This window comes from Grammomys surdaster, unplaced genomic scaffold (genome assembly GCF_004785775.1).
Source record: "Grammomys surdaster isolate TR1022 unplaced genomic scaffold, NIH_TR_1.0 225, whole genome shotgun sequence".
NCBI lineage: Eukaryota > Metazoa > Chordata > Mammalia > Rodentia > Muridae > Grammomys > Grammomys surdaster.
In genome coordinates, this window is record NW_021604670.1 from 8,281,109 (window position 1) to 8,305,437 (window position 24,329).

The following is a 24,329-nucleotide window of genomic DNA, read 5'->3' on the forward strand; positions in this document are numbered from 1 at the left end:
ACACGGCTTTCAGGACCCGTGATCTAAGTCAAAGGACAACGGAAGGCTTCGCCCTAGCTGGTCTTCTTGGACTAGTCTGAGATCTCTGGGCACTGGGCTCAGGAAACCAAGGAGGCTCCTGGTTTCCTGGCACCAGGTTGGGGTCCCCTCGCCCAGGCAGGATCCCCACCTCCCCACTGAGTGGCCCAGAGTCCTAGCCGAGCCGGGTTCTGCTGGCGCAGGGTTCAGCTGCCCCAGGCAGCTGGGCTATCTATCACGTGGCGCGGAGGCATGGGCGGGGCAGCCAGGCGATATTTAACAGTCGCTGGGGCTGCCTTGCTGTGCGGTGATCAGGATCGTGCGGACTTGCTCTCCTGTTCGGTGGGTCCTGTACCAGATCTGGCCCCCAGGCCGCTGCTGCTCTGCCTGCGCTGGGCTCAGAACTGCAGCAACGGGTCGGTGGCGGGGCGGGAGCAGCCCGGGGCTGGTTGGGAAAGCTCTCGCTTTTGTTCTAGAGGTTTCCTTTCTGTTTGCACGACCGTCTGTGGTAGAGCAACGTGCATTTGTCCTGTAGAGACATTATTTAAAGGGAAACACCTTAGAGAAGAACTTATGAGGTGGATAGTGAGAATTGTCTGGTTTTCCTTTGGTGTCCCACTAGGCAGCACTGGCTGCCCTCAGGCTCTCTAGAGTACAAGCTGGGCTGGAACTCTTGCTCCTCTGCCTCAGCACCACCACACACCCCTGGAAAACGTAAGGAGATATTTTATGGGCTGCTCCTCGATATGGATACTGCTCGAAACTTCTGCTTTCAGAGCAAGTCTTCTTAAGGAACTGGGACTTTTTGTTTTGTTTTTCGAGACAGGGTTTTTCTGTGTAGTTCTGGCTGTCCTGGAACTCACTCTGTAGACCAGGCTAGCCTCGAACTCAGAAATCCGCCTGCCTCTGCCTCCCAAGTGCTGGGATTAAAGGTGTGCGCCACCACCGCCCGGCTGGAACTGAGACTTTTGGTTGGAGGCTGAGCTGTGTCTATACAGGTTCTGTTGCTGGGCAGAAGGCAGTTTCATGTGGGTGTGGGTCACAGGGGATAGGAGATTTTATAGTTCCCTGGAGCGACTCTTTCTTGAGCTCAGTCAGCAATAAGGCAGCCACTGCTAGTTTCAATCTCATTCACAAGATTGGTAAACACCCTAAAGTATCAGTTCGATAGTTCCTGAGAGCCAGGCAAGGTGGCTTGTGCCTAATCCCAACACTAGTGAGGTTGAGTTAAGAGGGTCAGCCTGGGCTTTAAACAGGCAGACACTAAGTAAATCAATCAAGGGCCATCTTTTAATTTTAACATTTGGGAGGCAAAGGCGGGCAGGTCTTGTGAGTTCGAGGCCAGCCTGGTGTGCAACCTGAGTTACAAAAATAAATAAATTAATTAATCAAGGGCAGGTGTTTGGGGAAGCTAAGATGTCTTCTGTTTAAATCGACTTTTCTGCCTTTTTGTTGGCATTTTTGAGAACAGAGGCATTTCTAGTGTCCTGTTTAAGAGACAGGTCACATATCAATGACTACTCTTTCCTATTGAAAGTGTGTAAATAGTTCCAGAGCCTCCAGTCAGGCTGTTGGCCTTGAAGAGGACTCTGAATTAGAGGATGGGGAACTGAAACTGTCTATGCTGGAATTGTGAACTGCCTAGGTCGGGACAGGACTTGATCCTCGATGTTCTGAAATCAGTTTTTTTTCTCTCCAGGCATCTCTTTTCTCCAGGAGGAAAAATGGCATCAGTAGCAGTGGATCCACAGCCGGTATGGTTTTTCAGTGCTCGTTCCTTGGTCCTTCCTTTTCTTTCCCATGTCTTGAGTTGTTACTATCCACTCCTTCGTGTTTGCAGAGCGTGGTGATGAGGGTGGCCAACCTGCCCTTGGTGAGCTCTACCTACGACCTCGTGTCCTCTGCTTATGTCAGTACAAAGGATCACCACCCGTATTTGAGATCTGTGTGTGAGATGGCAGAGAAGGGTGTGAAGACGGTGACCTCGGTGGCTATGACCAGTGCGATGCCCATCATCCAGAAGCTGGAGCCACAAAGTGAGTTTAGATTCTTCTGTCAACATTGAGCCCAAGGGACTGGGTAGGGTGAGTTCTAAGTCACACCAGGGAACCCTCAGGCCTTCCTGAAGCATAATACCTCTTTTATCTAGAAACTGTCTGGTGACATTCGTTCACATAGATGGACTGCTTCATAGCCATAACTGATGCTCACTTGTCTTACTCTAAAAGAAACTTCCCAGTCAGGCATTGTGCGCATCCCAGTCACCCCGGCTCTTTGAAGGGAGGTGGAGGAGAAATGTCAGTTGAAGGACAGCCATGGCTACGTAGTGAACTCCAGGCTGCCTGGGCTGTATGGGACGCTGCCTCAGAAAAGAAAAAAGCATGTACTTGGGGTGTATGCCGTTAGTCCCAGTGGAGGCAGGCAAATCTTTGCGTTCAAGCCCATCCCCATCTACCTAGCAAAATCCACACTAGTCAGAGCTATATAATGAGCACGTGTCTCAAGACAACAAACCAAAAAGAAAAGAAAAAGTAAATTTCCAAAATGCTTTTGTGGTAATAACTGAAATTACAAAGGCATCAATCACCTAAGGGGTGAAGTGAGTTAGCTTTCTCATACAGCATGTGCAAATTGAAAAACAAGATTTTATTACATTTTTATTTCTTTTGTGTCTGCATATGTGTATGTATTTGTGTGTAGATGCATGTCATGGCAATGCTCAGAGAATCCTGGGGTCTAATTCAGGTCATCCGGCTTGGCAGCAAGCACCATTACTCACTGAATTATCTCTTCTGCCCAAACTTTTCTTTTTGAGACAAGGTTGAACATTGTAGCTTATGCTGGCTAGGGAACTTACTATGTAACTTTACCCTCAAACTCAAGGATATCCCCCTGCCTTAGCCTCTCAAATGACTAGGATTATAGACCTAAGCCAATATGCCTGGTTTATGCAGTACTGGGGATAGAACTTTGTTGAACTACATTATCAGTCCAAAACTTTGTATTTTTAATATTTACTTTATTGAGATAAGAAAACACACTGTATAGTTAATCTACTTAAGTTAAAAATGGCTGTACCTCAGTGGAAGGGTGCTGTCCTGGCATGTTTGAGACCCTGGATTCAATCCCCAACACTGAAAACAGAACAAGCTTGTTTTCATTAGCAGTCAGGACCCACTGCCTTCCATCCCCTCGGGTTGCTCTTAAAACCTATTTATACATAAGATTATTTCTGGCCTTTGGTACAATCAGAGTCATAAAGTAAGCTCTTCTGCATCAGGCATCTTTCACTTAGCATAGAGGTTTTCAGGACTTATCTGTGATACAGCATTGTATGTACCTCATAGCCATGACAGATGTTCATGTTGTGTCTGTATTTAATCCCTTTTTATTGAGGAATAATACCACATTGTGTGGGTAGAACATATTTGTCTTAGGGTTTCTATTGCTGTAATGAAACACCATAAATCCAAAAGCAACTGGAGCAGGAAAAGGTTTATTTGCCTTACATATTCTGAATCATAGTCCATTAAGGGAAGCCAAAACTGGAATTCAAACTGGTAGGAACCTGGAGGCAGAAGCTGACTCAGAGGCCACTGGAGAGTGCTGCTTGTTGGCTTGATTCTCATGGCTTTCTCAGCTTGCTTATAGAACCCAGGACCACCAAGTCAGGGGTGGCCCCATCCATATTGGACTGGGCACTCCACCAATCACTAATGAAGAAAACGCCCTAACAGTTTGTGCTATCTTTTGGAGACAATTTCTCAGTTAAGGTTCCCTCCTGTCTGATGACTTTAGCTTATGTTAAGTTGATAAAACTTAAAAACTAGCTGGACAATGCTCCTCCCACTGTGTGTGTGTGTGTGTGTGTGTGTGTGTGTGTGTGTAGGGGTGTGCAGGTATGAGATTGATGCCAGGAACCTCCCTGAACCACTCTTTTGACTTTTGAGGCAGAATCTCTCAATCAAAAACCAGAGCTCACTGACACGGCTCCTCAGGCTAGCCAGGCTGCTCTCCAGATCTTCCCATTAATGCAGAGGTCATGATTACAGATGACCTTTAATCCACATTATGTGGATTCTGGGGGATCTGAACTCCGGTCCTCAAGCTTTTATGCTTGAAACACTTTGAACCATCAAGCAGTCTCCGAAGCCCCAACACTATCTATTCATCAGCTGATGAACATTTAGGTTGTGGCTGCCTTGGGAAGGTGATAAATGATGCTTCTGTGAACATACATATGTTCACCCCACGTTTTGGGGGTAATATTTTCAGTCTCCTTAGTATATACTTAGGAGTGGAACTGCTGGATCTTTAGTAACTGTTTAAATTTCAGAGGAACTTGATGTTGGAGAGATGACTGAGGGTTAAGAGTATTGGCTGCTCTTCTCAACAGCCTGGGCGAGATTCCCAGCACCCACATGGTGGCCTACAACTGTCTGTGACTCCAGTTCCAGGGAATCCAATGGGGTTTTGGTCTCTTACAGACACCAGGCTTATGCACTTGGTACACAGACATACATGCAAGCAAAACATTCAACCATACACATTGAAATGTTTTTCTTCAATTTTAGAGGATGTATCAGACTCTCCAAATCTCTCCAAAAACACGAACTGCTTTTAACAAACATTTGCATCATTCCCCAAAGGGTAAATAACAGTCTGGGATTATAAGGATTCTTTAAGAAACAGCTATCCCAACAGTGCTAACGCCCTAATGAATTTGGTGTGGATTCTTGACCTGTTATCTTTAAGGGGGAAGCATGGATTGAAATCTGGGCCTTGCTAGGAAGATCCAGGGTGCTACTGTTCACTGGTGAGATCCCAGAGTGTATCTCTATGAACTGAAATAAATAGTGATTAACCCAGCGTGGGTTACTTTACTTCCTGAGGGAAGGTTCAGTAGAAGCTTGCCTCACCTGTACTGTCACTAGCATTGAGGCCTTCGTCCTTAGCTGCTTTTCCCACACAGCCACTCATTTACCTGTCCCTGGGAGAAAGTTGCCAGGAACCTGCCAAATTTCTTCCTGTAAGAGTGAGAGAAACCAGGAAGTAGATTTTGTGGTTCTAAGAAAAACAAAGCTGCATTCTTGCTGTTTTCATAATAAGACTAAATAAAGCCTTGATGTATTGTCCGTGTGTTCATTCTATACTTACAGTGAGTGATCATTTTCCCGTCTGTGTTTCCTGCAGTTGCGGTTGCCAATACCTATGCCTGCAAGGGCTTGGACAAGATGGAGGAAAGACTGCCTATTCTGAACCAGCCAACTTCTGAGGTGAGCTTGGGACAGTGTTGGGGCTTCCTGCTTGGGGTGTTTCATGTTTTCTTTAGCCCAGGCTCTGTGAGCCATAAACACACAAATACCTTTCCCTCAAGCTGGATATATTTTTGAAGGAGTAATGACTACTCCCCGTCTTCCTGAACTGCTGTTGGGGCGAGTCCAAGAAACAGAGATGAAGTAACTGCTTTTAGTTAAAATGCAGGCTGGTCTCTATCAGCTTGTAACTCAGCTTCTGTTGTGAAACTGCTTTTAAATAACTGATTCCATATTATGCTCGATGTGTATACAAACTGGGAGAGATAGTTCTGGGCATTGCTGATAGGAACCACATGCATACATGACAGATAACCAGTGGTGGCAAAAATAATTGCTTTTTTTTTTTAAGATTTATTTATTTTATATATATAAGTACACTGTAGCTGTCCTCAGACATACCAGAAGAGGGTATCAGATCTCATTATAGATGGTTGTTAGCCACCATGTGGGTGCTGGGGAATTGAACTCAGGACCTCTGGAAGAGCAGTCAGTGCTCTTAATCACTGAGCCATCTCTCCAGTCCAACAATCACTTTATCCATCTTAATGACTGTGCAGTTCAGATAATGCCCTAAATTTATCCTTCTGGTTAAGAATACAGCATTGCACAAAAGGATATCAGTTAGGGGGACATTGGGATTGGACCTTTCACCACTTAAATAGATAAGTTTAGTATATAGCCTTTAGATACTTCTCTGTGTCTCTAAAACTTTCATTTATGTTGCTTGAGGAATTATTTTCCATTGGAGGTATTTATATTTTGATGAATGGTTGGTTAATATGGTAGTCCATAATTTGAATCTCAGCATTATAGGCTGTTCTCTGTGAGTTCAAGGCCATCCTGATCTACACAGTAAGATCTTTTTTCAAAAAAAAAAGTTTTTTGATGACTTATTTATAATATCCAGTCCAACTTATGTACTTGTAGCTCACAATAATGAACTTGTAGCTTATTCCTTGCCTAGTGTATAAAAGGCTGAGTTTGATCTGCAACACCACAACAGAAATAGTCAACTTACTGTGTTTCAACCTAGATAAAAAATAGCTTGGGGTATTAAACTGAAAACTGTAAATTGAGATCTTACTTAAAAGTGATGTTGAGCTGTTTGTTGCTAAGGTTCTCTCAGCTGCTCTTTATTCCATTTGCAGATAAAGGTGACGTTAAGCTTCTGATCCTCTTGCCTCTACCTTCCAAATGATAGGGTTATAGGCTTGTAGGCTACCATGCCTACTTTCTATGGGGCCAGGCCTCAAATCCAGTGTTGCGTGTTTAAATACTCTGCTGAGCTACATTCCTAGCCTATCACCCTCTTCAGTGGTTTTTTTTTTTCTCTCCCTCTATTTTTGCCTATGTGCAAATGTACCACTGTAAAGGTTTACTAGATCATTCTTTGGCAGGAGAGCTGTTGAGGGCTTTTTGTTTTATTTTGGTTTTAGTCTTGGTTTCCCTGTGTAGCAGAACTGGATCTGCAGCCTTAGCCTCTTGGGTGATGGGATTATAGACATGAACCACCCACCCAGTAGTTTTTTAAAAAAATATGTGATAGGCTGTGGTGACATACACCTCTAATCCCAGGACAGGGAGACAGAGGCAGGTGGATCTCTCTGGGTTTGTGGCCAGCCTGATCTATAGAGTGAGTTCCAGGACAACCAAGGGTACACAGAGGAAACCCTATCTCAAAAAACAAAGCCAAATAAAACAACAACGAAACTTAGAAACAGAGAAAACAAGATCAAGTTTTGAAAAATACTATATGTAAATTAACTTTTGGTGGTGGAGTGGTGAATGGGGTGTTTGTGCCACTGTGTGTGTGTGTGTGTGGAGGTCAGAAGACATTTTGTGGAAGTTGGTTCTTTCCTTCCATCATGTGCGCTCCAGGGGTGGAACGAAGGGCTTCAGGCTCCGTAGCACTTCGTTCTGTCGGCTGGGCCTTCTTACTAGCCCTAAGCCCTAAGATAAATTCTTTTTTGTTCTTATTTATTTTATTTTATTTTTTTGAGACAGGGTTTCTCCACTTAGTCTTGGCTGTAGACCAGACTGGCCTCCCAGGCTTCTAATATAAATTACTAATGGGAGAGTCATGGTGGCACACACCTTTAATCTCAGCTTTAGGGAGGCAGAGGCAGGAGGATCTCTGTGAGTTCCAGGTCAGCAAGAGCAGCATGTTGTGAGATCTTGTCTCAAATAAGAACAACAAAAACAAAACAACTTGTCTCAACAAATAAGTAATTTCATGTTTGTTTATTTCATTTATAAATTTAACAGTCCTTAGAGAGTGGCCGGTAGGAAGAGAGAGACCTGACAGAGACATTCAGCCTCATTAAGTCTTAATGCTATGTATGCCCAGGGCTGAGAGTAAAAGACCATGCTCAGTCCATTTTTGACTATTTAGCTATGCAGCCTTTGTAAAACCATGAGTGTGTATTTGCCCATATTTCTCATACGCTGGCTTGTCTGTTTCTTTGCTTACAGATTGTGGCCAATGCCAGAGGTGCTGTAACTGGGGCGAAGGATGTAGTAACGACTACCATGGCTGGAGCCAAGGATTCTGTAGCCAGCACCGTCTCAGGGGTGGTGGATAAGACCAAAGGAGCAGTTACTGGCAGCGTGGAAAGGACCAAGTCTGTGGTCAATGGCAGCATCAATACGGTTTGGGGGATGGTCCAGCGCGTGAACAGTGGAGTAGATAATGCAATTACCAAGTCGGAGCTGCTGGTAGACCAGTACTTCCCTCTTACTCAGGAGGAGCTGGGTAATGGTGCTTTTATGCTGAAGTTATGTTTGAGTCCTTTTTAAAAAGTTTGTTAATTTATTTAGAGACAAGTCTCACTATTTATCTCTGGCCATCCTGTCCTAAAACTCACAGAGATCCATCTGTTTCTTCCTCTTGAGTACAGGGATAAGTATGTACCACCATGCCCAGCCAAAAGCTACCATTAACCTTTAATTAATTAATCAATCAAATTACATTTTATTTGTGTATAGTGTGCATGCATGCCATGATGTACAAGGAGGAGTCAAAAGACAAGGTGCAGGAGCTGGTTCTGTTCTTCCTGCACGCGTGTCTTAGTCACTGTTCTATTGCTGTGACAAAACACCATGACCAGGGCAGCTTACAAAGGAAAACATTTTGTTGGGCTTATGGAGCAAAAACATGTCAGCAGGAACAGCTAGAGCTCACATCAGCAAGCTAGAGGTGGAGAGAGCACACTGGGAAGGACACCCAAAACTGAACTGCCACAGCCCGCTCCTTGTCAGACCTGCTCCATCAAGGCCACACCTCTTAATCCTTTCCACACAGTTCCAGCAACTGGGGACCAAGGATTCAACCAAAAGCCCCTGAGGGCCATTCTCATTCAAACCATCACAGTGTGGGTGCTGGGGATCAAACTCAGGTCATCAGGCTTAGTGGCAGGTGCCTTTGCCCACATAGCCATATTGCTGGCCTTTTAAATTTAATTTTTTTTTAAAGGATCTTACATAACTCAGGGCAGTCTTCAACTCACTATGTAGCTGAGGATAACTTTGCTTCTTTTGTCTCTACCTCCCAAGTACTATACTTTCTCCTTTATTTTTTTTTACTGAGACAAGGTCTTATATAGCCCAAGTTGGCCTCAGACTCACTAGGTTCATGATGCTAGCTTTGAACTCCTGATCTTGTCTCCATCTCCTAAGTGCTGGTATTATTGGTGTATATGTAGTAAGTTCCAGACCATCCAGGGTTGCATAGTGAACAGATCTCAAAAAAAAAAAAAAAAAAAGGCATGTAATCCCAGCACTAGAGGAGCAGACACAGGTGGAGAATCAAGAATTTAAAGCAAGGGACTAGAGAGATGGCTCAGTGGAAGAACTTGGGTTCAATTCCCAGGACCCACGTGGGTACTTACAACTGTCTGGAACTATAGTTCCACCACACATGCATGTGATGCACAGATGCACATGCAGGAAAAACATCATACACACAGAATAAAAATAAATACATCTTTAAAAATAGCTCTAAGGGATGGAGAGGTGGCTCAGAGGGTAAGAACACTGGCTGCTTTTTCCAGAGGTCCTGAGTTCAATTTCCAGCAACCACATGGTGGCTCGCAGCCATCTATAATGAGATCTGGTGTCCACTTCTGGCATGCAGGCATATATGCAGGCAGAACACTGTATACCTAATAAGTAAATCTTGGAAATAGTTTTAAATGCTTAAAACCATTTTCGGTTGTATAGCAAGTTTGAGACTAGCTGTAGTGGTACTTAATTACCATTACTGCTTGTACTATGTTCCATGTTACTAAGAAGTGTATGCAGGTGGGAAGAAGCACATGTAAACGTGTGTGTGTGTGTGTGTGTGTGTGTGTGTGTAACAAATGCTTCAGGGTGATCAACCCAACAGTGGATGTGGACAGTCTTAGGAAATGAAGACATCTGAAACAAAGGATTGCTTTTGTTTATTTTCTCTTTTTCTTTTTTTCCTCTATTGTCAGAGATGGAAGCAAAAAAGGTGGAAGGATTTGATAAGGTTCAGAAGCCATACTGTGAACGGCTGGAGTCCCTGTCCGCCAAGCTCTGCTCCAGGGCCTATCATCAGGCTCTCAACAGGGTTAAAGACGCCAGACAAAAGAGCCAGGAGACCATTTCTCAGCTCTACTCCACTGTCCATCTGGTGATTACCCGTTTATTTTAAGAATAAGAGTAGATATAATTGCCGGGCAGTGGTGGTGCACACCTTTAATCCCAGCACTTGGGAGGCAGAGGCAGGCAGATTTCTGAGTTCAAGAGTTTGAGGCTAGCCTGGTCTACAGAGTGAGTTCCAGGACAGCCAGGGCTACACAGAGAAACACTGTCTCGAAAAAAAAAAACAAACAAAAAAAAAGAGTAGATATAATTATGACACTTAAGAATTTCAGTACTGGGCTGGAGAGATGGCTCAGCGGTTAAGAGCACTGACTGCTCTTCCAGAGGTCCTGAGTTCAATTCCCAGTAACCACATGGTGGCTCACAACCATCTGTAATGGGATCTGATGCCCTCTTCTGGAGTGTGTCTGAAGACAGCAACAAGTGTACAATGTACTCACATATATAAAATAAATAAATCTTTAAAAAAATTAAGAATGTCAGTACTGTATATGAACAGTCCCGTGGAAACGTGGAGGGTGTACAGATAACTCTAGACAAGGAAATAAAACTAGACCTCTGGGGCATTGAGTTCAGCCACCTCCCTGTCCTGTGGCATGAGCACAGTGTGATGCTGTTTTCAATGATCCAGAGAAGGGGTTGCTATTGTGAGCCTCCTTTTTTTTTTTTTTTAATTAAATTTTTTTTTCTTGGATATTTTCTTTATTTACATTTCAAATGTTGTGAACTTCTGCGGGACTCCAACACTGAGTAGAGCAACCTCTGTGGGGCTGGGGAGAGCTTAGTAGTTAAGAGCACTTGTTGCACTTGCAGAGAACCCAGATGGGTTGGCAGCACACACACAGCAGCTCAAACCACCACACACTCTAGTTCCAGGGGAGCCATCAACGTCTGCTGGCTCCTGAGGGCACCAGGCATGCACATGGTGCACATACATACATGCAGACATACACTCATACAGTAACATAAAAGTAAATTAAGTCTTTAAAAAGAAAAGAATGAAAACACTTTAATCCCAGCACTTGGGGAGGGAGAGGTATCTGTGATTGGGATATCTGTGCATTTGAGGCCAGCCTGGTCTACATAGCAAGTTCTATGGCAGGCAGCCAGGATTAAGACTTTATTTTAAAAAAAAACTAAACAAACAAACAAACAAATCAGATATTTGTTAGATATTTGCCCTATAGATACTTCTTCCTCTTTATAGTTGTAAGAGATGGAAACAGTGAACATCAAGTAGGAGCAGGTTTGTGCATTATGCCACAACAGATTCTTGTGCAGCCATTAAGGAATGCCACGGCAAAGAATGGCATGTACCGTACTGAAGGCAGTTTCTTCTAGGAAGAACAGGTAGCTGGTAACAAGGAAGAGGAAGGCAGAACTCTTTTCCTCCTTTTTTGTTTGTTTGGTTTTGAGACAAGATCTTGCTGTGTAGTTCAGGCTGGCCCAGAACTTGAAACATAGACAAAGCTAGCTTCAAACTTGTAGCAATTCTCCTGGCTCTGCCTCCCCAATCCTGGAATTACAGCCGTGCACCACCATGCCTGGCCACCTTCCTCCTTCATTTTCCCCTATGCCCCTTTCTTTTAATTCTCACTTACCCTTCATGCAAATATAAAGTCTATTACCTCTTACCTGTGCTCAGGAGACACATTTGACATCAGCAATGTGATCACTGCACAGAAGCAGAAAAGAGCTGCTGCTACTTGGCTGACCACTAAGCCGATAGATAAGTCAATGCAGCTCTTGTTGAACTCTGTGGTCTCAGTGTTGCCTGTGTACACCACGGAGCTTCGAGCGGGATGAAACAAGAGAAGAAGTTGTGTTCACCTAGTTTGTTTCATTACAGATTGAATTCGCCAGGAAGAATGTGCACAGTGCCAACCAGAAGATTCAGGGTGCTCAGGATAAGCTCTATGTCTCGTGGGTGGAGTGGAAGAGAAGCATCGGCTACGACGACACCGATGAGTCCCACTGTGTTGAGGTAAGATGACAGGCAGAGCCATTCATATGGTGTCTGGAGAAGTTCTTACCACACGGTTGGCTTCAGTTCCCCCATGAATCCTCACCTTTGCAGTCACAGGTTCAAATCTCATACTTAGCTACTTTCTAGCTGTTAATTGGGCAGATTAAACTCTAAGCATATGTTCTTAGCTGTGAAATACGATTAGTGCTGCTTCACACAGTATTGTTACTAAAAAGTCAAAGCATTGTTTGGGGGTTTAGCTCAATGCCAGAGCATTCCTCTCTGGGAAAAAACAAGCAAGCACTCAGGAGTCAAAGAAGCTGCATGTAGAAGCTGTCTGTATGGATACATAGCCAGCAACTGTTACTGGGCTAAATCATACACAGCTCAGTTGGATCCACTGCTAATTCTTGAGTCTGTTTTATTTTTAGCACATCGAGTCACGTACTCTGGCTGTCGCCCGCAACCTGACCCAGCAGCTCCAGACTACATGCCAGACTCTCCTGGTCAACGTCCAAGGGTTACCACAGAACATTCAAGATCAGACCAAACACTTGGGGGTGATGGCAGGCGACATCTACTCAGTGTTCCGCAATGCTGCCTCCTTTACGGAAGTGTCTGATGGCGTCCTCACTTCTAGCAAGGGGCAGCTGCAGAAAATGAAGGAATCCTTAGATGAAGTTATGGATTACCTTGTTAACAACACGCCTCTCAACTGGCTGGTAGGTCCCTTTTATCCTCAGTCTACCGAGGTGGACAAGGCCAGCCTGAATGTCCAGCAGTCTGAGCTCAAAACTCAGTAAACCTGTTCTTGTCACCAGTACATGTGGTTGCTGGCCAGGCGACACCTTTTGTTGTATTGGAATTACCTGATAGATGACTTTAGATTAGAAAAGCAGCTGGTTGGAACAAAGGTCCTCATTGTGGTCATTCATGGCTCAATTATGGTCATGCCCCAGCTGGCCCTGATACCTGAGTTTTTTTTTAGCTGGCTGGTAAGTGGCATGTGTTAGTCTTGTGAGGACCTCGCCAGAACCTAAAAGCTCAGGTGTGCTTACAGTCTTGTCTGTGGCCTTTGTGTTATTATTGGCTGTAAACGTCTGTCTGTACCGAATAAAGATTCATTCACGTGGCCTCTGCTCTGAATGAGCATCTGCTCCTGTGTGGTCTGAGCAGGCTTCATCACTGATTCTCTCAAGACAAGCGCTTGTGCAGCTTGAATTTAGTTTTTTTTCCTTCCCTGTGAAGAAATACCACCTTTGGACCCAATAAAATTCATAACAGGGTAGAGCACTTTTATGTTGTTATGTGTGCTTTGTGTGTTGCTTTTATTTTGACCTGCTTGATCTGCATGACATTATTAAGCACATACATGTATTCCAGTTGGCCTACTGGGGAGTTCAGCAGGGTAGTAGCATTAGAAGACACAGCCCACTTGAAGATTTCAAACAAACTCAAAGCTAATATGAGGCCGGACACATTGTTATTGCTACTCAGAGGGTAATGGGAGAAGATCACTTGAACCCAGGAATTAGAGAGCAGCCTGGGAAACAGTGAAGCTCCCATAGAAGGAATAAAGGGTGAGCAAAAGGTCTCAGCAGGTAAAGGTGCTTGCTGCCAAGCCTGATGATTTGGGTTCAAGACCTACCCACATGATAACGGGAGAGATCTGACTCTGAATGTGGTTCTCTGAGTTCCTTATGCACAATCGGGCACACACATACAGACACACACAGGCCAGGGATGGTGGCACACACTTTTAATCCCTTAAGCACTCAGAAGGCAGAGAGACAGGCAGATCTCTGGTCTACAAATTCAGCTCTAAGACAGCTAGAGCTACATAGAGAGACCCTGTGTCTAAAACAAAGTACAATAAAAATGTGGAGTGTCTTTTAATTTTTTTAAATAATTTATAAAAAAGGGGGGGGCAGTGACTGGAGATGCCAGATGGCTTAAGGGTTAAGAACACTAATTAGGTTCAATTCCCAGTATACACATGGTAGCTCATAGCTGTAACTCCAGGCCAAAGGGGATCCAACATACATGGTGTAAGACGCACACATATGTAGGCAGAATACCCATTCACAAAAAGATAAAATTTAAAAGTAAAAATGACAGAAAACCAGGACACTATCTTAAAAAGACAGAAAACAGTATGTACATTATATGCATGTCTGATAACTGTAAAGGTCAGGAGAGGACATTGGGTCCCCAGGAACTGGATCTAAAATTATGAGCTAACATGTGGGTACCAGGAGTCAAACCGGGGTCCCATGCAAGGGAAGCCAGTGCTCTCAACTGCTGGACCTTCTCTCCACCTCTGTCTCTGGGGAGTTTTAAGCCAGTAGAAAGGTCTGTTCACAGCTGGCTGCTTTGCTGAAAAGGAATCAAAGGACAGGAAGTGATGTAACTGGGTGGTTTGCATCAGTTTCCAGAAAGACAGATTTTTGCGGGGGTGGGGGAGTAGCGGGTAGGGATGGGGGCAGGGAGGGAGGGAGGCAAGAGCCCAGTGAAAAAGTAAGTCACAAGTGAGATTGCTCAGTGTCCACTTTGCCTGGATAACTGGCTATGCTATTTCTGAGTGAGAAAACAACCTCAGTCATTGGTGAGGTGAGTGCCCATAGGAAAACAGAACTAAGTCTAAGGAACCTGCCTGTGGTTGACAGGCTTCTAGTCCCTTTAAGGGGGACCTGTCCTTTAGGATATGAGTCTCCTTATCACAAAGCTGCAGTCTTATCAAACTTCCAAAAATGCAAATGAACTCTAGGGCTGTAGTTCAGTGGGTAGAGTGCTTTTCTGGCATGCATTAAACCCTGTATTCAATCCCTAATACCTCAGAAGCTAGGTATAAACACTCCTGGGATCCTAGCATTTTGGAGATGCCAGCAGGAAGCTCAGAAGTTCAAGATTATCTGTGGTTATATAGTGAGTCCAGAGACAGCCTGGACTACATGGAACTTTATCTCAATTTAAAAAAAAAGGATTTTCAAGACAGTAAATTTCAGGGTTTGCAGGTCTCAGTGGTTAAGAACATTGGCTGCTCTTGCAGAGGACCTTCTGGGTTCCATAGTACCTATATGAAGGCTCACACCTGCTTGTAGCCCAGTCTCAGGGAATCTGAAGCCCTCTTCTAGCAACTGTGGCCATTGCATGCATGTGGTACACATGCATACAATCAAGAAAAATATTCCTATGCATAAAGTAAAATATATTTTAAAAATGGAAGTTTTTGAAAGAAAGCAAATTGTAGAGCCATACACTTTGCCTATTACGCTAGGTTCCTTTAACTAGACCTAAACTCAAAGAAGGTTATCTCATCCCTAGCTCATGCCTTTCCATGAAAACAAGAAAGAGTAGCTAGATGGTGGTGGGGCACTTCTCTAATCCCATTACTCGGGAGACAGAGACAGGCAGATCTCTGAGTTCGAGGCTAGTCTAGTCAACAGAGTATGTTCCCAGAACAGCCAGTGCTACCCAGAGAAACCCTGTCTTGAAACAAACATATAAATACAAAAACCTAAACAAAACCACAAACAAACAACAAACAAGCCCTCCAAATCAAGGGAGAACATGTAACTTCACCTGTGTCCTTGTGGAGGCTGGGACTCCCAGGCATCCTGGCTGTTGTCTTTGGCAATTACAGATCTTCTGGTTTCAGGAAAGGTAGATTATTCATGGGTCTCTGCTTCTTAATTTTTTTTCTTAGTTCACTTCAGTCATAATCTTTCCATTCTGTGCCTCAAAAGAATATGGATAGTTTATTTCCATTGATGGAAATATTTGTGTTTGAGGGTATAAAAATGTTTTTTATGTTTACTGATTTGCTTTAGTGGGTATATGGGATACCATTATGGATGTGAAGCAGAGGACAATTTGTGGAAATTCATTTTCTCCTAAACATGTGGTTTCCCCCTCAAACCTCAGCTCATCCCCTCCTCAGTTCATTAGGCTTAGCAGCAAGTGCCTTTACTCTCTGAACCATCTCGCTGGCCCCTTGTTTTTTGTTTTTGAGACGGGGACTTATTGTGTCACCCATGCTGGCCTAACTCCTGGACTCAAGCAATTCTCCTGACTAGCCTTCCAAGTACAGGCACTCTTGGTACTACACCTGGCTTGGAGTATTCATATGCAATAAGTACATACGTGCTTTTCCTTGTTGAGAATGATCTTGCTACACAGCTCTGGCTGCCTTCAGTCTCCTAAGGACTGAGATTATAGGCATGTGTCACAGTGCTGGCAACTTAATTCTGAAAGTCTACTCTTGTGTTTCTCTATTACAAGAGTTTCAGTGTTAATTAAACTGATTATGAAAAAGAGACAGGTTTGAAATTTCTTCCTGAGCAGCAGAATACAGACTAGAGTTAGGTGTGGCTTCTTCTGCCTTTAGTTTCTGCACTTGAGAGGCAGAGGGAGGCAGATCTCTGTGAGTTCCATGTGAGCTTGGTCTACAAAATGAGTTCTAGGACAGCCAAGGCTACACAAAACAACAACAAAGCCAGACAACAAAGCAGGTCAGTTTTAGAAGAAACCCCTGTTGCTCATCATGACCTGTGAACACTGGTCTCAGTTTTGTCTGCCTGTTTCTTTGTTTAGAGAACTTTTGCAAGCATGCTTCTCATTGTCTTTTCAATGTTTGGTGTCTTCAAATCTTGCAGCTTCATTGTGGCATAAACTGACAGAAAGTTTACTTTTAACAGATTTCTTAACATGGTATATTACTAACCATGGTAGGTTAGTTAGTAAGTAATAACTGTGAGCTCTGGTGTTGTGAGCCTGCCAGCAAGTCAGCCAGTCAGCCAGACAGCAAACAAACAAACACACACACACACAAACTCAAGAGATTTTGAAGCGCTGTCCATTAGTCTTCTCTGCATAGTGAGTTCCAGGACAGCCAGGGCTATACAGAGAAGCTCTGTCTCCCACCCTCCAGCCCCCACAAAAGGTTTAATTTCAAAAGACAGAATCTCTTTATGTTGCTTAGGCTAGACTCAAACTCTTGGGTTCAAGAGATCCTTTTGCCTTAGCCTCCCAAAAAGGTCAGACTGTAGTAGACACAAACACTACATCCTTCTGTATGGTTGGAGGTTAATCACTCTAACCACCAGAGGTATGAGAACATCATCTGTGGGACAATGACATGTATCAACTCTAATTGGCCAGCAGGTTAGTTCATACACCTGAACAAGATTAGGGAAAACATATGTCCTTTGGTAAGACATTCAAGGCACTGAGGAGCTAGTGAAGTACAAAATGAAACTAAACTTTGGGTTATTCCTGATACCCTCTTTGGAGTATTACTTACAGAGAAGACAGGAGGAGTAGAGATCTTTAAGAAGCAGAGTCTAATTGGAGCCTGGGAAAGCAGGTGTGGGAGGAGAGAAAGCCTCTCGCCAGCTGGCCCTTTCTTGGCTCCCATGGGACTGGGCCAGTTAGATCTCAGATCTGATTCAGTTCCAGGAATAATTTGATACTGAGGTCTTTATCTGTGATGGTCTTGTGAGGTGTCTTTGACCCAGTAAGCTTAAGTATTTATTGCTGTGTCTCAAGGAAACCTTCAGGCTATAGGTATACACTTTCCAAAGAGGTTTTATGGGATCCAGGATATTCTGTAACATTTTAAAATGTCTGTATGATGAAGATCTTTCTTTCTCTTCTTGCTTCTTTTGAGATTCTGATACCAGCCTCTCATTGTGTTGTAGTAGAAGTCATTAATTCAATTCTTTCTGGGGTTTTGGTGTAGGCTAGCCTCAAACTCATGGCATTCCTCCTGCCCTAGTCTACTTAGTGCTAGGATTATACAGACCTTTGCAACCACCTTGGCAAGTGGAGAAGGCCTTTTAACTTAAATTTACTGTCCACTTGGGGCTGTGCTATAAGGCAGGGGTAAGGTTCAAGAGGAAAAGGCCAAATTGAAACCACACCCTTAGTTAGTGGTGAGAAGCAGGCCATCTGTGCATTGCTGAATTTGACTGCAAAGAATGGTGCTTGGCACAATACATATTCAGAAAGATATCAGCTAGGTGACTACTTGAAGTGTCAGGAAATTAGGGAGAAAAAAGGTGTTTATGTTTCAGAGTTGGGTAGACAGTTAAGTGAAGTCTCTTTTTTTCTTGTGAAAGAAGAAGAAAGAAAAAAACAGATATTGAGTAGTGTGAATCAAATACTTCTTATTTCATTTTCAACTCTCCATAGAATATGGGCATTGTGGTACCTGCTGGTAATCCAGGTGAGGTGGAGGATTAGGATTTCAAGGTCAGCCTGGGCTTCAAGGGACCTTATCTAAAAACAAAACACAGAACTCTATTCAGATTAGAACCTGGGTAAGACTCAGTTGAGATAGCAGCTGAACCAGCCCAACTCCCTTAGGAACTATGGCCCAAGTGAGCTTTAGCATAGATAACAGTACCACATCTGTCCCTGGGTCTTAGACCACCTTGTCTGTCATTGTCCTCTCCTGTACCCTCTGTGCCAGAAATTACCAGCTAGGGAGCTGGATAAGAAGATTCCTGGTTCCATACTTTTAAGTAGGTCTGGGTTTTCTTTTTGTTTTTGCTTGGTTTTTTGTAGGTTTTTTGTTTTGTTTTGAGACAGAGTTTCATTATGTAGGTTCAGGCTGTCCTGGAACTCTCTTTGTAGATCAGGCTGGTCTCAAACTCATAGAGAGCCACCTGCCTTTGCCTCCCAAGTGCTGGAATGGTCTTTACTTTGAAAGAGCATTCTTATGTGCTTCTAATACAGGTGATCCAATGACCACGTTTAGAGAAACAAAGGAAATAGGAAGTAAATAAGTTTAATCTGAAACAAAACATAGAGTGAGTTTATGTTATGTATATAGGTAGCAGAGTTATATATAGTCCTTTTATGAAAAACCAAGAACTTAGTGCAGGCTTTATAAAATATTTTATTTTTAGAAGTTCTTAGGCACAGGGCCTAGTGGTGCATGTCTCTTAATCCCGGTTACTCATGGCTCTGAGACAGGTCAAAGCCGGCCTGGGCCACAAAGTGAGTTGAAGGCCAGTATATTTGACATAGTGAGACGTTTTCTCAAAAGCAAAGCAAAGCAAAACACTAAAGAAGGGCTGTTGATACAGAGTAGCACGGGGATTGAAAAGGGATCTTCGGAGCTGGAGAGGCAGCTTTAGTGGTAATGTGTTTGTCTAGTATGTGCAAGATCATGGCTTCAGTGCCCAGCACAGGGAAGAATAGAGCAAAATAAAATACTCAAATGGATAAGACGAAGAGGAGTGGACATTGATTAGGTGAATCAGCTGCAGATGAGTGAACACTGATTAGGTGATTAGCAATAGATAACAATGATAGATAATAACCATTGTAACCTACACCCTATCCTAAGGATTCTAACTTCCTTAGACTTGTTAAGACAAGAGCAAACCACTACCTCGCTCTACAGAGCATCCCACTTAGAGCAAGTGAGGGAGGCAGTTAGGTGTGCACCAGCCCATTCAGCTGTTCCTAATAGTTCAGTATAGGTAATGCAAATGAAGCTGAACTAGATGTTGCAGGTCCTCTGGGATGCAAGCACACCCTCAGGCTCATAGTCGGCCTTGTGTGCACACATTTACCAGCAGTTTAAATCCCTACAGATAGCATTTCTATTCCTGTAGTTGCCTCTTATATTATCCAGGACTCAGAGCCACTCACTGTCTATCCTTTATGAAAAGGAGAAAAAAGACTCCATATCCTCAAAATGTTTAGTGCCATCTTGTGGAAATTTGCTATACTATATGAATTCATGACATGTATCATGTGAATGGTGCCCCCTAGGGGTGGCATGGTGAACAGCCTGAAAAAATATGGCATCTTTGGCTCAGGATATCCTGGTTTTCATGAAAGAACGAATAGCTGTCCTTGGGGAGGGTCTACCTCATTGGTGTCGCACTGTGCATGCCATACTGACTCCACCCTCCATCCTTGCCTGATAGGCATCTTTTCAGCAAAACACTTCTTACAGTCTTGCTTTAGCAGTACAGAACTGCTTGTTCATGTCAATAAAACAGGTATTTATTCTCTAATTCTGGGAAGTGATTTGTGAAGCATTTCCCAAAGCCCTGAAAAGGTGGTAGGCAAGATCACCAACTTTGAACTTAAACTCACCATACATGATAAACTATGGCTACTTTTAGCTGCTCCTTTCCTCTCCCATTTCCTTCATAGCACTAAGGTTGACAGTAGAATTGGAGACAGTCTAATAGTGTAAAGGAATTTGCATACTGAATTGATGTGGTTCTATAGAAGGTGAATTGTTCATATGGCACTCCTAAACCTTCCCAAGGCTTAAGTGTTTATGTGTGTGTGTGTGATGCATGTATGTATGTGTGGGGCGAGTGGGGGAGTGTTGGTGGAGGTGGATGTGTTGTTGGCTTTAGGGACTAGAAGTGGAACCTCCAACATTCTCTAAAGAATCTGCAGAGTTGGTATGTAGGTCACTTATGTTTATTGATCCCTTTTCACAAGTGAGCGCACACACACACACCAACTTTATTCTTCACCTGGTAAGTTGGATACTTCAGATGAAGAAACAGGTTGCAAAGAACTAAGGAGCACAGTGGGGACTTGGTCCAATGTCTTACTGACGTCAAAGTGCAGGTATAGGTATAGGTATAGGTATAGGTATAGGTATAGGTATAGGTATAGGTATAGGTATGGTTCCCATTCTAGCACTCTAACTCTCTGCCAGGAGAAAACCACAGCTGAGTTTCTTGTTTGGCAACTAGAAAATTCCTCTGTTTCTATCTTTTGTGTTATAGCTTCATGTTCTGTTTTATATTTAGTAAAAATAAATAAAGTGCACCAGGCATGGTGGCTCATGCCTGGAATTCAAAGATGTATAAGGCTGAGGCAGGAGGACCTACCACAAGTTCAAGGCTATTCTGGGATATGGGGTCACAAAAAACGCTTGCACACAAATATGATGTTATGATCTAGATTTAGTAAGAGAGAAAAATATAAATGAATGGGTATTAAAGGCAAATGGTTTGGTAGATGTTAAAATATATATTCATTAACAATAGCTCAGGGAAGAAGCTAAGCAAGTATATCTTTTAACCTAAAAAAAGGCTAACATGATAGTTGGCTTTTCTGGCTGCTGTTCCCTCCGAATGAATTTCTGTAACACTGCTGAGCTCTGTGGATCTTAGGTTGATAAAACCTTTGTAAAGTGAACCCCGCTGAAGACTGCAAATTACTATATCAACGGAAAACTTAAGGAATACATTAGTGAGAACTGCACCTCAGATGCACAGATCTCTCAGATCCTGAGTTCTTAGGGAAAAGTTCAATGAAGGACACCAAAGAGAAAAAGGGCCTGGTGAATAAATGAAGACTTTCCTTGTTCCCATGCCCGTACCCCTCATTTCTCCCATATTGTTAAGGAATAAAATATAGCAAGCACCAAATTTACCATGCTGGGGATGGGGAGATGGCTGAGTTGGTAAAGTGCATGCTGAATTTGAACCATTGGCACCCATATTTAAACCTGGAGCTGGGGTGTGGTCTGAAACTCCAGTTTAGTCGGGGTGGATAGAACTACGGAATAGGCAGAAATTGGGGATCATGGCCAGCTAGCCTGGTGGAGTCAAGGACATGTAAGCTCAGTGGAAGACTCTGCCTCAAAAAATAAGGTGAAGGGTGTTTGAGGAAGACACATTAAATCAACCTTTGGGCACACATGTGCGCACATGTATACCCACACCCACATGCACACAAACATTTTTATTTTGATCATTCTGAGACAAGATTTTGCTAAGTTATCTCTGTCTGTTATCATTCAATATAACCCAAGATGGTTTCCTTTTTAGTTTTTCAGATCTTGTCTGGCTTTGAATTTGCTGTGTAACTGAGGCTGATCTTGAACTCCTGATCTTCCAGCTCCACTTCCTACATACTGAGATTACAGATGTGAGCCACATGCCTGGATCATTTAAGCCATAATTTTGATATGTAACTCAGCAACATTAAATATGTTCACAATGTAGTCCAACTATCACCATCATTCACTACAGAGATTTTTCTCATTCATGCAAAATATCTTGTCTATTTATGCTACAGGATAGAGACATTAACTCCTTCATTTCTTCAGTTCTCTCCCCCCCTTTTGAGAGTTTTTGTTGTTGTTGTTGCTGTTAGTTGATTTGGCTATTAGGACATTAGCTTTCCCCTATTTTTTTGTTTTCCTGGAATGGTCCAGTCTACACTACCGTATCTCACAGACTCACAGATCCTTTATATTTTTTACCTTCCTATGTGCTGGAGGTGGAACCCAGGGCCTTTGAGCTTGCTAAGCACAGGCTTTGCCAATGAGCTATATCCCTGGCCCCTTGCAATGACTATTTCAAAGTTTCATTTGATGCAAGTTCAATGTAGCCCAATCTGCATTAAGCTTACCATTGTCTTGGCCTCTGCCTCCTGAGTGTTGTATATCAAAATCAGAAAAGAAATTGCTACTTCAGTTCCTAAACAAGTCCTACAAAAGTAAAACATTATTATTTAAAAAGAATAACTCAGAATGCTTTAATTAATTAAATTAAGAGTGTCTCACTATGTAGCCTGGCAGCCTGAACTTACAGAGATCTGTCTGCTTTTGCATCCAAAGTGCTGGGGTGAAAGATGAGCACCTGGCACAACAAGAAATTATAGAGTCTGCTCTAGCACTGAACTAGTAAAGGAAAGTTTCAAGCTGGTATGGCAGTACCTGTCCATATTCTCAGCGCTCCAAGGGTGAAGGCATGAGGAGCTGCTTTGGATCTGAAGCTCACTTACTAACTGCCTGTTCTTTTGACCTCAGTCACCACTAGGAAGAGAGTACTTGTTTTAACATCTGAGGTTCTTCTTTTACAGATGTTTGATTTCACTGCTGTTGACTCAACATCTGAGACTGATGAAGTTCCTGATATTATTCCTTTGGAAGAAGACGAATGAACCCAATGATCACATACAGCCTTGTCCTCTTAAGGCAAAAGACTACCCAACTAACACAAGGAAAGACTCTATTTTATTGAAAATATAATATGTATCTGTTTTTAATGTTTGCATTTGTTTTATTCCTGTGGCTTTGGTGAACATTAATCTGCTCCTTTTTGGCTACTTGATCTTAGTTGTAAATGATGTGAACTTTTTAAAGAGATCTTGTTCTGCATCATGTACCATTTTATACAATTCTTTAATGTTTAATTGCTGAAATGCCGTTATAATAATATTGGGCTGTAGGCCAGTGAGATGGCTTAATGGGTAAAGGTGCTTGCTGCCTGATGATCTGGGTTTGACTCTTTAGGACCCACATGATGAAATGACTTTCTCAAACTGTTCTCAACACACACACACACACACACACACACACACACACACACACAAATATGTAATAAAAATATAAAAATTGGGTAGTATAAAATTGGACCAGAAAGTCTTTTTTTTAACTGAACATTTGCTATTTTCTGTTTCTTGGGACATTCTTTTGTTTTGCCTTTTTTGTTTTTTTGAAACAGGGTCTCCCTGTGTGGCCCTGGGTGTCCTGAACTCACTACTTAGAACAGGCTGGCCTCAAACTCAGAGATTCTCCCACCTCTGCCTCATGAATGCTGGGATTAAAATCATGCACCACCACATCTGGTATGAACTGGTCTTCTAAGTCATGTTGCTCAGAGGATGTAATTTACAAAAAGGTTTAAAGATCAAGAGACGTTTAAATATTAAGTAAAAATTACTGGAGTTGCTTTACTTTTTTTTTTATCTTGAAAAATTTCCAGTTGGGCCTGGTGTTGCATGTCTTTAATTCCAGAACTCTGAAGGGTTTGGGGAGGTAGGAGGCAGGAGGATCAAAGTCCAAGGCCAGCCTCTACTATATAGTGAATTTAAGACCATACTATGCTACAGGAGTCTCTGTATCCAGAACAATAACACCATCAACAAAATTTCTTTTGCACATGAAATTGTAAAGTGTTTTTTTGAAGTGCATTGTTTAGGTTTAAGGGCAGCAAAAGAATGCTAATGCACCAACCAAAGAGTACACATGGAGGGACCCATGGCTCTGGCCGTATATGTGGCGGAGGATGGCCTTGTTGGACGTCAGTGGGAGGAGTGGCCCTTGGGCCTGAGGGTGTTCCATGCTCCAGTGTAGGGGAATGCCAGAGCTGGAAAGATGGGAGTGGGTTAGTGGGTGGGGGAGCATCCTCTCATAGAGGCAGGGGGAGGGGGAATGGGATGGGGACTTCTAAGGGGGGGGGACCTGGAAAGGGGAAAACAATTGAATCTAAATAAAATATCTAATTACAAAATGCTTATGTTGTTAAACTCAAGGCCACAGTCTTGCTTATCTTAAGTAGCTATATTTTGTTGTTTAAACATTCTCACTTAAACCAGGTGTTTTGGTGTACACTTGGAAGGCA

The 24,329-nt window shown here is 43.0% G+C and overlaps 1 protein-coding gene across 3 annotated transcripts; it reads left to right on the top strand.

Annotated features, from left to right (window-relative positions):
- The first annotated feature begins 263 nt into the window (after positions 1 to 263).
- Positions 264 to 22,975, top strand: Plin2 (perilipin 2). Of its 3 annotated transcripts, none has more exons than XM_028773363.1 (9): positions 307 to 360; positions 1,718 to 1,772; positions 1,859 to 2,054; positions 5,212 to 5,294; positions 7,809 to 8,088; positions 9,812 to 9,990; positions 11,812 to 11,946; positions 12,360 to 12,650; positions 22,786 to 22,975. In XM_028773363.1, the coding sequence occupies exons 2-9, from the start codon at positions 1,743 to 1,745 to the stop codon at positions 22,864 to 22,866; spliced, it is 1,275 nt and encodes a 424-aa protein (XP_028629196.1). In that variant the 5' UTR covers positions 307 to 360; positions 1,718 to 1,742; the 3' UTR covers positions 22,867 to 22,975. The 3 variants fall into 3 exon arrangements, with proteins under 3 accessions (XP_028629198.1, XP_028629196.1, XP_028629197.1); XM_028773364.1 differs by having other exon boundaries at positions 333 to 434; XM_028773365.1 differs by lacking the exon at positions 22,786 to 22,975 and having other exon boundaries at positions 264 to 360; positions 12,360 to 13,227.
- The last annotated feature ends 1,354 nt before the right edge of the window (positions 22,976 to 24,329 follow it).

What these genes read in the sequence shown, in the direction of transcription:
- Plin2 (XM_028773365.1), top strand. Translation starts at nt 1,743, where the DNA reads ATGGCATCAGTAGCAGTGGATCCACAGCCG. An exon ending in CCAGAAGCTGGAGCCACAAA is followed by an intron (nt 2,055 to 5,211) that starts GTGAGTTTAGAT and finishes TGTTTCCTGCAG; the next exon opens with TTGCGGTTGCCAATACCTAT. An exon ending in TCTACTCCACTGTCCATCTG is followed by an intron (nt 9,991 to 11,811) that starts GTGATTACCCGT and finishes GTTTCATTACAG; the next exon opens with ATTGAATTCGCCAGGAAGAA.